Source organism: Taudactylus pleione, unplaced genomic scaffold, assembly GCF_031769625.1.
Source record: "Taudactylus pleione unplaced genomic scaffold, aTauple2 ptg000127l, whole genome shotgun sequence".
Classification (NCBI taxonomy): Eukaryota; Metazoa; Chordata; class Amphibia; order Anura; family Myobatrachidae; genus Taudactylus; species Taudactylus pleione.
Window position 1 is genome coordinate 8677515 of NW_028284529.1, and position 12509 is coordinate 8690023.

Here is a 12509-nt window from a genome sequence, read left to right on the forward strand (position 1 = left end):
GTTGCATAACAATATTCAATGTTATGACCCAAACTTGGTGCTGTTATCATGTAGCGTTAGGGACACCATTACAGAGATGTCTTGATGCGGCCCGGTGCTTAACCATATCTTTGCAAATGTATCTATTAAAGTTCTCTGGATTTCACCTCCAGGTTTTTACCCCCTGTGTCTCTTCAGCACACCTGTCTTTTCAGTCTCCCATCTTTCCAGGCTTCTACCCCCTTTCACTCCAGCACCCTGTCTTTCCAGGCTCCTTCCACATGTCTGTCCAGCCTCCACTCCACCCTCCTGTCTCTACAGCCTCCTGCCACATGTCTCTCTTGCCTCCTATCACTCCAGCCTCCTGTCACCCCAGCGGTGCAGCATGGAGGAAAGACGCGACAGTGAACTGCGCATGCACAGAAAGCGCATAACAGAGGTTGTGCCTCCGTGTAGAGCTGATAGGTCTTAGTGCCCGGTGGCTGTTGTTCAGCAGTACAGAGCCGATGAGTCCTAGTGCCCGGTGGCTGTTAGCCGAGAGTAATCTAAGAGATGGAGGCTGCACTGGTAGAGTGACTTGGCTGTGCCCCAAGCAATAGCCTTACCAGACTGCCCCATGAGTTGCCCATATTTGTATTATATACCATCAATGGGGCAGTGGTGCCTGCATTGTATATTGTAGTAGCCATCACATAATGCATTGTATTCCATCAGAGAAAGAGTTCTGTATATTGTATACTAATCACAGGAATGAACTATGAGGTCAATGTTCTAGTATAATTTGTGGGGATCACTCCCAGTATAATGTGCAGTGCATTACTGGCAGCCACCTATTTAAAGCCACAATTGACATATCTTTCAAAGTATTGCACAAACCATTTGCTATCATTTCTTAGGAAAACGAAACTGTCATCCATTTTTCGCCCCACACAGCCCTGAGATATGAGACAGCTTCTACAATTATAGGCAGTAGAGAGAGGTTCATTTTTATAAACTTTTCTTTATACGCATCAGTCTGCTATTTTAAAACATTGGTTAATGGCTTTAGACATTAAATATAAACATAGTTTGCACAACACAACGTAACTATGTTTTCCATGTTCTGACAGAATTGCTAATGCAAAATACCTTAAAGATCCTGTCTTTCACATCCTAATCTAAAAAGGAAACAGGAAAAGGGAACTTAAACTCCCAGTGCTTAGACAGCAGCGAGACAGTAGTAGACCAGTGTCCATGGGAAAGCAGGGAAAAAACAACTTTATGTTAGAGCAACACTGAGAAAATACAGCGGGACAATTAGTATGTGACCCGTACTAACTCTATGAACTGCCGTGGAAATTGGATGGATATATTTTGGAAAGCATGGATTTTTTAGCATTTTTGGTTCTCTACGTTTCCAGACTTCTGATTTCAGGTAGGAATATCCAGGGCCACTCATTATACACGGCATGAATACATTCTGGAATATCCTTGATATTGTGTATGTTTTCACCCTGCTTTTATTTCTTAACACAATCTTGTCATTAACTGAATAATGTCACCAAGAAAATGTCAGATTTACATTTGTTTCATGTTTGCTGTTTATTGTATATAACAAGTACATCATTTGTTAGATTTATTTTACAGTACATATTTATGTCACTTGTGGTTTAACGATTTAGGTGAATGTACACACACTTAGGTACAGTACCTACACACCGTTATCATGTAGCCTTCAGTTTCTTTGTTGTCCCGTCTTACACTGGAGTAGTCTTGTAAAATAACACTTCATTAATTGTATTTATATGGTTCTTTTTCTGTCTCGATGAACTACTGCAAAACTACATTTTAAGTAATTTTGTCAAGACTAACATTTCTGTAGATTTAACTACAATGTGTTATTTATATAGATAATTGTATTGATTAAAAAAAAAATTTGGACAGTTTTAGTGCTTTTGCTTATGCCAAAAAAGAAAGGTAATAGTAAACCATAAAGTAATAAAAACAAATTGAACTATAATTTAGAAATATTTTATTCACCTTGGTCTATGGGCCTGATACAGCAGCGATCGCAACTGCGATTACGCAAGCAAATGTCCGATTGTTGCGTTCTGCGCATGCTTATGCATTGCAGTGCACAAACACTCCAGTGCCATCACAGTGACTACGTAGACCCATCGCAGAGTGATTGACAGAAAGTACCATTTGGGAGTGGTGACGGGGAGTGGGGTGGCGAAACGCAGGAGTGCCAGTGCGTTTGAACACCGTTGGATAAATTAGCAACTGCCATGCCATACGCAGCTTGGGCTTTCACTACATGCGATGAAGTTAGCAATTCCTGAGTAAGGTCAGAGCTTGTGCAAGTGTGCGTGAGGCTGCGATGGTACTCAATGTTACCGATGGTTTCGCAGTCTTGCTAAGTATTACGAATGTATGTAGGGTAAAGTGGGTGTCCTTATGTAATGCTGCGTATGGCATTGCGATTGCCATCATTAGCATATCTGTACCGAAGCGGGCCCCATACACGTGCTAAGTTGAACCACCTGTGGCAGCTATTACAGCTACTAGTGTTATTGGATAAGTGTCTATTAAATTATAAACAATGGGATGGAGCAATATTTGCATAATTGCTCATTCAGGTCATGGGATTATGGATGCACAGCACATTTATTCTGGTGAGATTATAACTAGAACTGTGACTGGGCCACTTAAGAACATCTATTTTCTTCATTTTAAGCCAGTCCAGTACTTTAGATAATTGTCTTGTTGAATGACAAACCTCCTCCCCAGCTTGAGCTGTTTGGCAGAGAAAAGCAGGTCTTGTCCAGAATTTGTCTATAATGTGCACCATTTATCTTCCCATCAATCCTAACAAAATTGCTGGTCCCTACTGCTGAAAAGCATACCAATACCATCATGCTACTATATCACTGCCATAAATCACCATGGAGATGGTGTTACCAGGATGGTGTGTAGTGTTTGCCTTGCACCGTATATATATTGTACCTCTTCGCATTCACAAAATTTAATTTTATTTTTATACCACATGTGTGCAGTATCTTCTAGATACAGTTTTGGTCTCTTTGCAGGCAAGGATTTGGGATTTTTAGCTGTGGCTTACCCTCCTATTAAGACCCTTTTTGTGGAATGCTTTCTAGATTTTGAAACTATGTACATTTTCTTCTATTATAGCCACTGACTTCAGTAGCCCATTCAGTGTCACAATTGGCATTGCATTACCTTCAAGTACCTCTTGTCTGGCAAGTAAGTTTAGGGATCTGGCTGATCTAAGCAGGTTGGCTTTAGATTTATACTATCTTCACTTCTGAATAATGACTGTGCCGAGTGCTTAGAGGTGTTAAGTGCTGTTATAGTGATCTTGAATGCTTTTTAAATGTGTGTGTCTATAATTTTATCTCTGACTTATATGAAAATTGTTTTGTTTATATTTTGAATTGTTTATGTTTTGGAAAGTCTCTGACCGTGTATATGCACCTTAACATGCTGATGGTCTTCACAGAGAGAGGCGTAGTTCTTGCAGGAGTAGTCAGTAAATAATTTGTACTGCACCTGTGCACATATTTAGGATCTACTTACTTTAAATTAACACAGGTTTTCCTTTTTAACAATTCTTTTTATGTTGCTGCGATATAGCTTGATCACTAGTGAAGAAAATATTAAAGAATAATATATAGTGAACAGTTTAAATGTCTCTATGTAGTTGACCCTACTCTGCAAAATGTGCACCATCATTTCATATTTTACTTGTATATAGGGAAGCCAATCCCAGGATGTGTTGGACAGAAGCTACGGCCGTGAGATGCAAGCGTCTGCCTCTTACCACTGCGACTTTTGTCTGACACATTTTCCTGGATCTCTATGCCGACTGGCTTCTTCATTTAGAGCATGCTCATTGTGAATAGATAATGGTCTGTTACTGACTCCCATAGCAACCTCATGACTGTTATGGAGGTAGTTATACCCAAAGTAAGCTATTCCTCCATTTTTATTTTTTGCCCATAAAAGCTCCACTACATGCATGATTTTGCCTCATATATGTAATACATTAATAATGGGAGTACGAGGGCATGGAGACACTATTTTGTCATTACTACAGGTGTCACTTTTGTGTTTTTATCATTTTCATCCATGGGTCATCATGTGCCTATAAATGCGCTTACCTTTTTAAAGGTATTTGATAGGTTGCAAGAGGTGTCACATTGTAAATGTAGGCAGAGTCCTTTTACCATAACCCCTGAGTATGTATAAGAACCAAATCTCACTCTGGGTAGCAAAATGTTCTTAAGTCCAGCAGAAAAAAATATATATGCCCCCTCCCTAAATGCATCTTCTTTACCTTCTGAATCATATTTAAATAATTATGTCCTATAAAATAAAATCTTTTGGCATGTGCTTGCATAACAAGTTGCACCTAGCTTGCTGTCAACAAGGAATGTTCTAATCCGAGGTTCCCAAGAGGCCAGCCATTGTATTTTTTTTTGTGTGTGTAAAATATATATATTTTTTGCACAGGTGGGAGAGAGGGGTATGCGGCGCGAAGTAGAGCACAGCGACGGGGGGAGGGTTGCGATGACCAGGGGAGACCAGTAACTGTAAAGCAACAGGCAGTGAATCTGGACGCTGCCTGTTGCTGAACGGGATCCTACAACGAAGTGCATTGTGGGAGATAAGACAAGAAGTGTCTGATCTGAGGAGTGATGCTGCAGAACAGCGCTGACTAGCACAGCTAAAGGTAAGTAAAGGGGGGGACATAGACAGTGGCAAATGAAGAGACATGGAGGGGGCAAATGGAAAGACATGGACGGGACAAATAGAGATACATGGAGGGGACAATGGGAAAGACTTGGAGGTGGCAAAGGGAGAGACATGGAGGTGGCAATGGGAGAGAGACGGAGGGGACAATGGGAAAGAATAGCACAGGGTTTTTTTTTTTTCTTTCTATATTTAAATACTTAATATGTTATTTTTACCCAACAGCTTAAAATCTGGAACTGCTCTGTAATTATTTTGGCTTAGGGGTGCCTTTAAAAAATGATGTAGACACTAAGGGTACCTTGAACTTAGAAAGTTTGGGAACCACTGCTCTAATCCACTCATCTCCTCATCAGAATCTATACAGATGCACCCAAGTTCATTGTGACTGATCGCGCCAAAAAATGTGCCCGCAAATCGCGCTATGCACCACGCTATGACAGAGCGTCCCCGATCACAGAATGCGTCTCCATTGAAATCTATGGAGACGCTGTAGCGCATCCCCGATCACGGGAGTGCATCTCCATTGAAACCTATGGAGATGCAAATGCGCGTCTCCAATCGCGGGAGTCCATCTCATGCCACACATGTAGCGAGATGCTGCGCTACGGACAAGGATGCAGCTGGGCATATCTGTAGCATTTTACAAGAATGCAGACTTCACTAATTTTCACAAGTAAAAACCACACATCTTGCATTAAAAGATAAAAGAAGAGGAAGCTACAAGTTAGAATGATTATAAACAGAAAATTGACAGGCACCACCGAACAACGCCCCTTGCCGTACAGTGCCCTGTGCCCTAGTGATGGCTATGCACTTGAAAAAAACATTTACGTGCAAATGTAATAGATCCCAACTTTGCAAAAGTGGCAATTTTTCAACAATTTTGGATCAAAATTAAAAGCAAGCAATTTCAGAAAATTGCCTTTAAAATCAAATTGCTAAAAAAATCTCCCCTTTTGCTGTACTGGAAACCTATTACATTGCCTCTTAAAAGGGAATTCAATTAGCCGCTGTACTTTAGTGGTGGCTAATTGATCCCCCGGCTAATTCAGTTGTCTCCAAAAACGGTACTTATCGGGGCGTGGCCTAATTATATGGAGGTGTGGCCTCAATATAAAAATGTTTTACAACTATTTGCCTCAGTGCTGTGGTGGAGGTCAGTCTCCCCGGTCCCACTGCAGCCCAGCACACAGCAGCATGGCCTGGGCTGCTGATAGGTAAGGTATTGGACATTCTATTTCAGGAGCTCAGCAGGCTCCAAAAAAAATCCCAGATAACTATCTGTTTTAGGGCAGGCGCTGGCATTAACACATGGGGCCAAATGTAATAGGGTGTGAGTTTAGAAAATGTGAGAGTTTATCAGTAATCTCTCACACTATTACATGGGTTGAGTTCTATCTTCAAAATGGGAAAACATCTGGGAGAGAGGTTAAATAGACTTTTTTGAGTTTGAAAAACATGCGAGTTTGCACATTCTCAGACTTACATTGGCCTAGTTTAAAAAGTGAGAGTGTTTACTGCTAAACTCTTACATTTTCTAAACTCTCACCCTATTACATTTGGCCCATGGGATCCGTGAACTTATCTCAGATCCTATGTTTATTTGCCCAAAAACAGTTAATTTTTAGAGCAAATAACACGGGAGCTAATTGAATTGCCCAAAGGCAATTCAAGTGTTAAAATACTGTTTTGCCCACCTGAAAAATTATTGGGTCTAATGCTGCATACACATGTAAAGATTTTATGTCCAACCATCCAACTAGTTGATTGGTTGGAATGAAAATCTGGTAATGTATGGGAGTAACTAATGATCAGCAATTTGCTCCTAAATGCCAGAAAACAGATGAAAATGGTCGTTCAGACAAGCTTGTTAAATGTTTGATCTAAACAATTTGTTCAACCAACAGTTTTTGTCCATTTTCCGGCGTTTGGGAGCAAATTGCTGATTAGGTGCTACTATTATGTAGCAATAGTTATTTTGGGGTGAGCGTTTGGGAGTGGGGCCCCCGGGGTTGTTCTGGCTGGACCTTTCTCATGGCATCACCACTTAATTCACATAGAATATTTTTATCACTTCTCTAATTGTTTGTATATTATTTATGTCATTTTAATTCTTTCAAATTTCATTAACACTTATTGATTTATCCTTACACATCTATCCTTTACACTTCACTATCACCTTTTTTCCCCTTTTCATGTAATGCCCTGGGGATGGTCCTTGGCTAGAATTTTTTGGGGTGCCTTGCTTCTCGGACATGAACCCCTTAATGTTAGGGATGTCAGTATAGAGGAGCCTTGATGACTGGCCTGGTGCTTATTCATATATTTGCAAATGTATGTAACTATACCTCTGAATCTCTATTATCATGTAGGATTTAAGTATTTTTTATTTTGCTACAGTGTGCTGGGGGGCAAAAACCCTTTTCTCTGTGCTCAAATTGCTGATTGTCATTTGCTTTCATACTTTACCAGATTTTCATTCCAACCAATCAACTAGTTGGATGGTTGGACAGAAATCTTTATGTGTGTACCCAGCTTAATTGAATTCCCCCAAAAGCTGGCCACACATCTAAAGATTATCTGTCCAACCAGTCAACTACTTGATTGGTTGGAATGAAAATCTGGTAAGGTATGAAAGCAAATGACAATCAGCAATTTGCTCCCAAATGCCGGGAAATGGCCAAAAACTTTTGGTTGAACAAATTGTTTAGATCAAACATTTAACAAACTTATCTGATTGACCATTTTCATCTGTTTTCTGGCATTTAGGAGCAAATTGCTGATCATCCTTTACTCCCATACGTTACCAGATTTTCATTCCAAATAATCAACTAGTTGGCTGGTTGGATGTAAGTTGGTCTAGTGTGTGGAAAGTCTGTCTCCTAATGATTAGGCATATTATAATACGCATGGTATCTAGTTGGATGTTTGTTCATTAAAACCAAATTAGAAAAGATTCTATAATTCGGGAATGTTAATCACAAAATATTTCCTGTTACTGACCCATCACTTAACTCATTCATCATCACGACATATTGCAATACAATTCTTCCACAGTGTATAGCAAGAAAAAGGGTATGAAAAAGTTTACTACACTCGTCTTATACTCGTACAATCTATGCCATTGAAATAGCTGGTATCCATTGAAATCTATGTATGTGTATCAAGTAGTTTAACACACTTTAAGTCTGCACATATGGCAACATGTATTCTCAGTGTAGATGTGCGCAGACCTCTTTGTTTTGTTTTCAAATCACCATAGTGTTTTGGTTTTGGCAAAAACACCTTCAAGTGTTTTTGATTTGTATTTCTTTAAAATTTGATAAAAACAGCTAAAATCATGTAACTTGGACCTGTTTTTGTTCCTACAGTATTACTAACTTCAAAAACATCAATAACATTCATTTGCATTACATTTTGACCACCTTACTTACAGCTCACAATATTGTTTCACCAATATTGGTCAAAGGCTGCAGCGAGCTGGCTGGCTAAAGTAAGCAACAGAGCAATGGCACAAACACAATTGAAAAGAATATAGCACATCTGTGAAACAGTAGGATAGCAGTTTAATAAACTATACAACCTTATAGGATGTTTTCATTAATAAAAACTAATAGCCTAAAAGAAAAAGCCTAGTAGGAAATATAATATATTACCAGTACCAGCACACTTCTCCAAAGTCACTAATTTATAAGCTGCTAGTATCAGCAAAATAGTAATAGTAATGTCCAGGCATACTGGCACCCGTGGTTCCATTAACCCAGGGCATGCTTGCCAGGACTTGTAGGCTGCCTGTAAAGAACAATATTAACTCATTGCCATTAAACCCCCACCCACTGCCACCTGGGCTTGTTCCTTCGTAGGGAGGGACCCTTTTTTGTGTTTTTAGAGAGGTTAACTTTTTGAGGGATTCCAGCCCTGGTCTGACCAGTTTTGAGCTGGTTAATGTTATGGCAGGGAACCAAGGCTGTCTGTCTCCCTTCTATGGCATTAACCCCCCTCCCCCAAACTGGTTAAGCCTGGTTATTGGAAGTTAAGGTGGAAAAATGGCGTGGCTTTCCAACTATTTTCTGATACTAGACCAGGCTCAAAGGTCATGGACTGGTTATTGATTTGGAGGTGGGAGGGGCATACATTTTTTTTTTAAATGTAATCTTTTCTCCTAATTTTGTTTTACACATAATGAAGCCTGCATAGATCATACTGATCTGTGCAGTGCTTTCAACCCCCTCACAAACGTGGAGCTTCTTCAGGGAGGAATAGGATGTATTATTGGAATATAACGGAGGGACTTGTATGCAATCCAAAACACTTGATTTCTAACATTTCCGGGATTATGGTGTTCTCTCTCATAATCAAAACCAAATTTGCCTGGAGAAACCCGATCCATGCCTCAGTTCGACTCAGAACCCCAAAATTAGGCTATTTCGTATTTCTCTAAATCCATAATCACTCATTTGTAATTCTGAGTATACACTTTAATAAATGGTAAATTGAAGTTTCACCAGGATGTGATTTGGGTGTCATTTATTCATTTATCTGAACCTGTGTTTGTCCTCTTGCATCTCTATAATCTATTTTATTAATGTGTCTTGTTACTGTGCTTGTTACTGTACTTGTGTATTGCATGGTTACTCTGGTTTTCATTATGTGCCTGGTTCAGAGATATACGCAAACCTGATGGTTCGCGTACATCTCAGATGGACATGCGCATGTGCAGAACAGGTCACACACAGTGCCCCCTACGCTGTAGCCTGACCAAGAGGATGGTGCCAGGCAGCATTCCAGGGTGTGCCGAGGCCAGGGTCTGCATCTTCCAACGCAGATTTCCTGGCCCTGGCAGAGGAGTTAATGCGCCCATTCTAAGTAGGCTTAGACTGCTTGATGGTGGTCCTTGGACGCAGCAGCAGATCACAGAAGCCGGCAGGAAGTGCTTATTTACACGAGGATGTAGTCAGGATGCCGGCGGTCGAAAAGCCGACTGCCAGAATCCCGACACGGAAAGCCCGACATGGGACTAAAGATAGGTGTCTAAATACCAATGCATATCATTAGCCCCACGTCAAAACCCCGACGCCCAGCATACCGAACGTAGGTTAGCCGGACGTCGTGACGTGTTAGCCACGGGGGGCAGGGTTAGGCTTAGGCACTCCCGGCGGGATTTAGGATTAGGAGGGCAAAATGGAGGAGCTAATAACTGTTAATAGATCAGCTTGTAATATTTATTTAGGATAGCCATATACAGGGCTGGATTAAGATTTGCGGGGCCCCAGGGCAGCTAAATTGTGGGGGCCCTCTTCAAGCCACACAGAGCCTACAAAGCCACCTCCACCCTTTCCCCCCTAAGCCACACGGGGCCTACATAGCCACACACACCCCTTAGCCACCCAGAGCCTACCGCCCCCCTACCCCCAAGCCACAAACAAGCCTATTGCACCTCCGTTGATTACTCACATGAGTGACGTCGTGACCTCCTGGCAGATCTGCTCCTTAGTCCCCTCATCAGTGTCATGAACATAATGTGTCATGTGACGCCGATGAGGGGACCCGGGAGCCGCTCTGCGCTGTATGCAGCAGCACTGACTGTGCTGCTGCATACAGTAACACAGAGCCGCGGCAGTGAGCCTCAATCCGGGAACAGGTGCCACTTGACACCTATTCTCAGCAGGGTCACACCGACCCTGTGTGGGGGCCCTGGGATGACCGCCCCTGTCGCCCCCCCCCCCCTTAATCCGGCCCTGGCCATATATAAAAATAAGTAGTGTTGGTCACTGCCTTTATACTTTCAACATTGGTTCAGTTTTGTAAATCTGTGTGAAAAGTATGCAAAATGTATATAATTCAGCTGATGTGTGATATTACAACAAGAAACAAGCGAGAGTAACTAGACACACTAAATAAAATGTACTAAAGTACAAACAGGAGAAAAAAACTAAACAGACGGTAAAAAAAAACAATAACAAAAAGTGGCAAAATGCTAGATACAGTAGTGAAAGTAAAAAAAAAGTGAATAAAGCTAAAAATGTAATTAAAAGTAGATAAGCGAGCCAAAATGCATACATCCAAGAGCATTGAGAGAACGAAGTGTAGCGTTTGCAGTACTGTTAAACTTTTTAACTAATCATTGCTGAGGGATATAGAGGACATGACTTGGTAACTACAGTGACAGACTAAGGGCCGCATTCAATTAGCCGCAAAAAGCTGAGATTGGCGAAAAGCGCAATGTTTTTTGCCTCATTCGCTTGTTTTGAAGCAAAGTTTTTGCGTACTTTCACTTTTTGCCCTATTCAATTGCAAAACAGGCAACTGCATATGGGCGACTGCAGCAAATAGGACAGTTTTTTGGGGGAAATCAGTCTGTACCCCCTAAAAAGCATATCTGACACGGGGAATCAATATAGAAGTGTATTCATAACCCTAATAAAAGTAAATAGTGTACTTAAATTGAGTAAAAGGGCTGTTCTATGCATATTTGCATAAGTGTGGACTAAAGATGGAAAGCTATTTCTTTTGGGAAAAATAATTGCTGTAGTTAAATTGGTGGTACATTAAAATTGGTATTAGTATATTTTTGTGTCTATAAAGTGCAGATTAAAAAGTTTTTAAAAATACATCTGCTGCAGCCACCTGCAATCCTAAAAACGCTTGCCCCAACCATACAGCACCCCCAAAATACTTGTCCCAGCACTTTAGACCCATTTTCCAACACTTTTTACATTTTCGCCCCAAAAAGGACATGTCTTATTTTGGGGTGAATTAAGATATTTTTTTACCTCATTAGTAATTATTATGGGTGTCCAAAGGGTTCTGAGTTTCAAGTCCCCACATTTTTACCTCAAAATATGGATTTTGCACTTCTTTTCTCCTGCCTTTGGGTGGAGAAACTTTTCACCTAGGCGAAAACGTCCTGGAATTGAATAGGGCGATACTTCAGAAACGGGCTGAAACTTTTCGTCGATCGTGGCTTTTCATCTCTAATTGGATACAGGCCTAAGATGGATCAGTGGATAAAGCTACAGTCAGGTGCATAAATATTGAGACATTGACAGACTTTTTATATTTTGGCCTCTATTCACCACCACAATGGCTTTGAAATGAAACAAACAAGATGTGCTTTAACTGCAGACTTTCAGATTTAATTTGAGGGTAATTACATCCAAATCAGGTGAACAGGTGTAGGAATTACAACAGTTTCTATATGTGCCTCCCACTTTTTAAGGGGCCAAAAGTAATGGGACTATCAACTCAAAAGCTATTTCATGGACAGGTGTGGGCTATTCCCTCGTTATTTCATTATCAATTAAGCAGGTAAAAGGTCTGGAGTTGATTCTAGGTGTGACATTTGCATTTGGAATCAGTTGCTGTCGACTCTCAATATGAGATCCAAAGAGCTGTCACTATCAGTGAAGCAAGCCATGATTAGGCTGAAAAATCAAAACAAACCCATCAGAGAGATAGCAAAAACATTAAGTGTGGCCAAATCAACTGTTTAGAACATTCTTAAAAAGAAAGAACGCATCGGAGAGCTCAGCAACACCAAAAGACCCGGAAGACCACAGAAAACAACTGTTGTGGATGATAGAAGAATTATTTCCCTGGTGAAGAAAAACCCCTTCACAACAGTTGGCCAAATCAAGAACACTCTCCAGGAGGTAGGTGTCAAAGTCAACAATCAAGAGAAGACTTCACAAGAGTGAATATAGAGGGTTCACCACAAGATGTAAACCATTGGTGAGCCACAAAAACAGGAAGACCAGATTAGAGTTTGCCAAACA

The 12509-nt window shown here is 40.7% G+C and overlaps 1 protein-coding gene across 1 annotated transcript in view; it reads left to right on the forward strand.

The window, feature by feature from the left end:
• The first annotated feature begins 1201 nt into the window (after positions 1–1201).
• TEK (TEK receptor tyrosine kinase) overlaps positions 1202–12509 on the forward strand; it is a 148376-nt gene continuing 137068 nt past the window's right edge. The window contains exon 1 of the mRNA XM_088472619.1: positions 1202–1393. Within this exon, the coding sequence (XP_088328745.1) occupies positions 1342–1393 (52 nt within the window). The 5' untranslated portion in view covers positions 1202–1341. The remainder of the gene's footprint in view (positions 1394–12509) is intronic.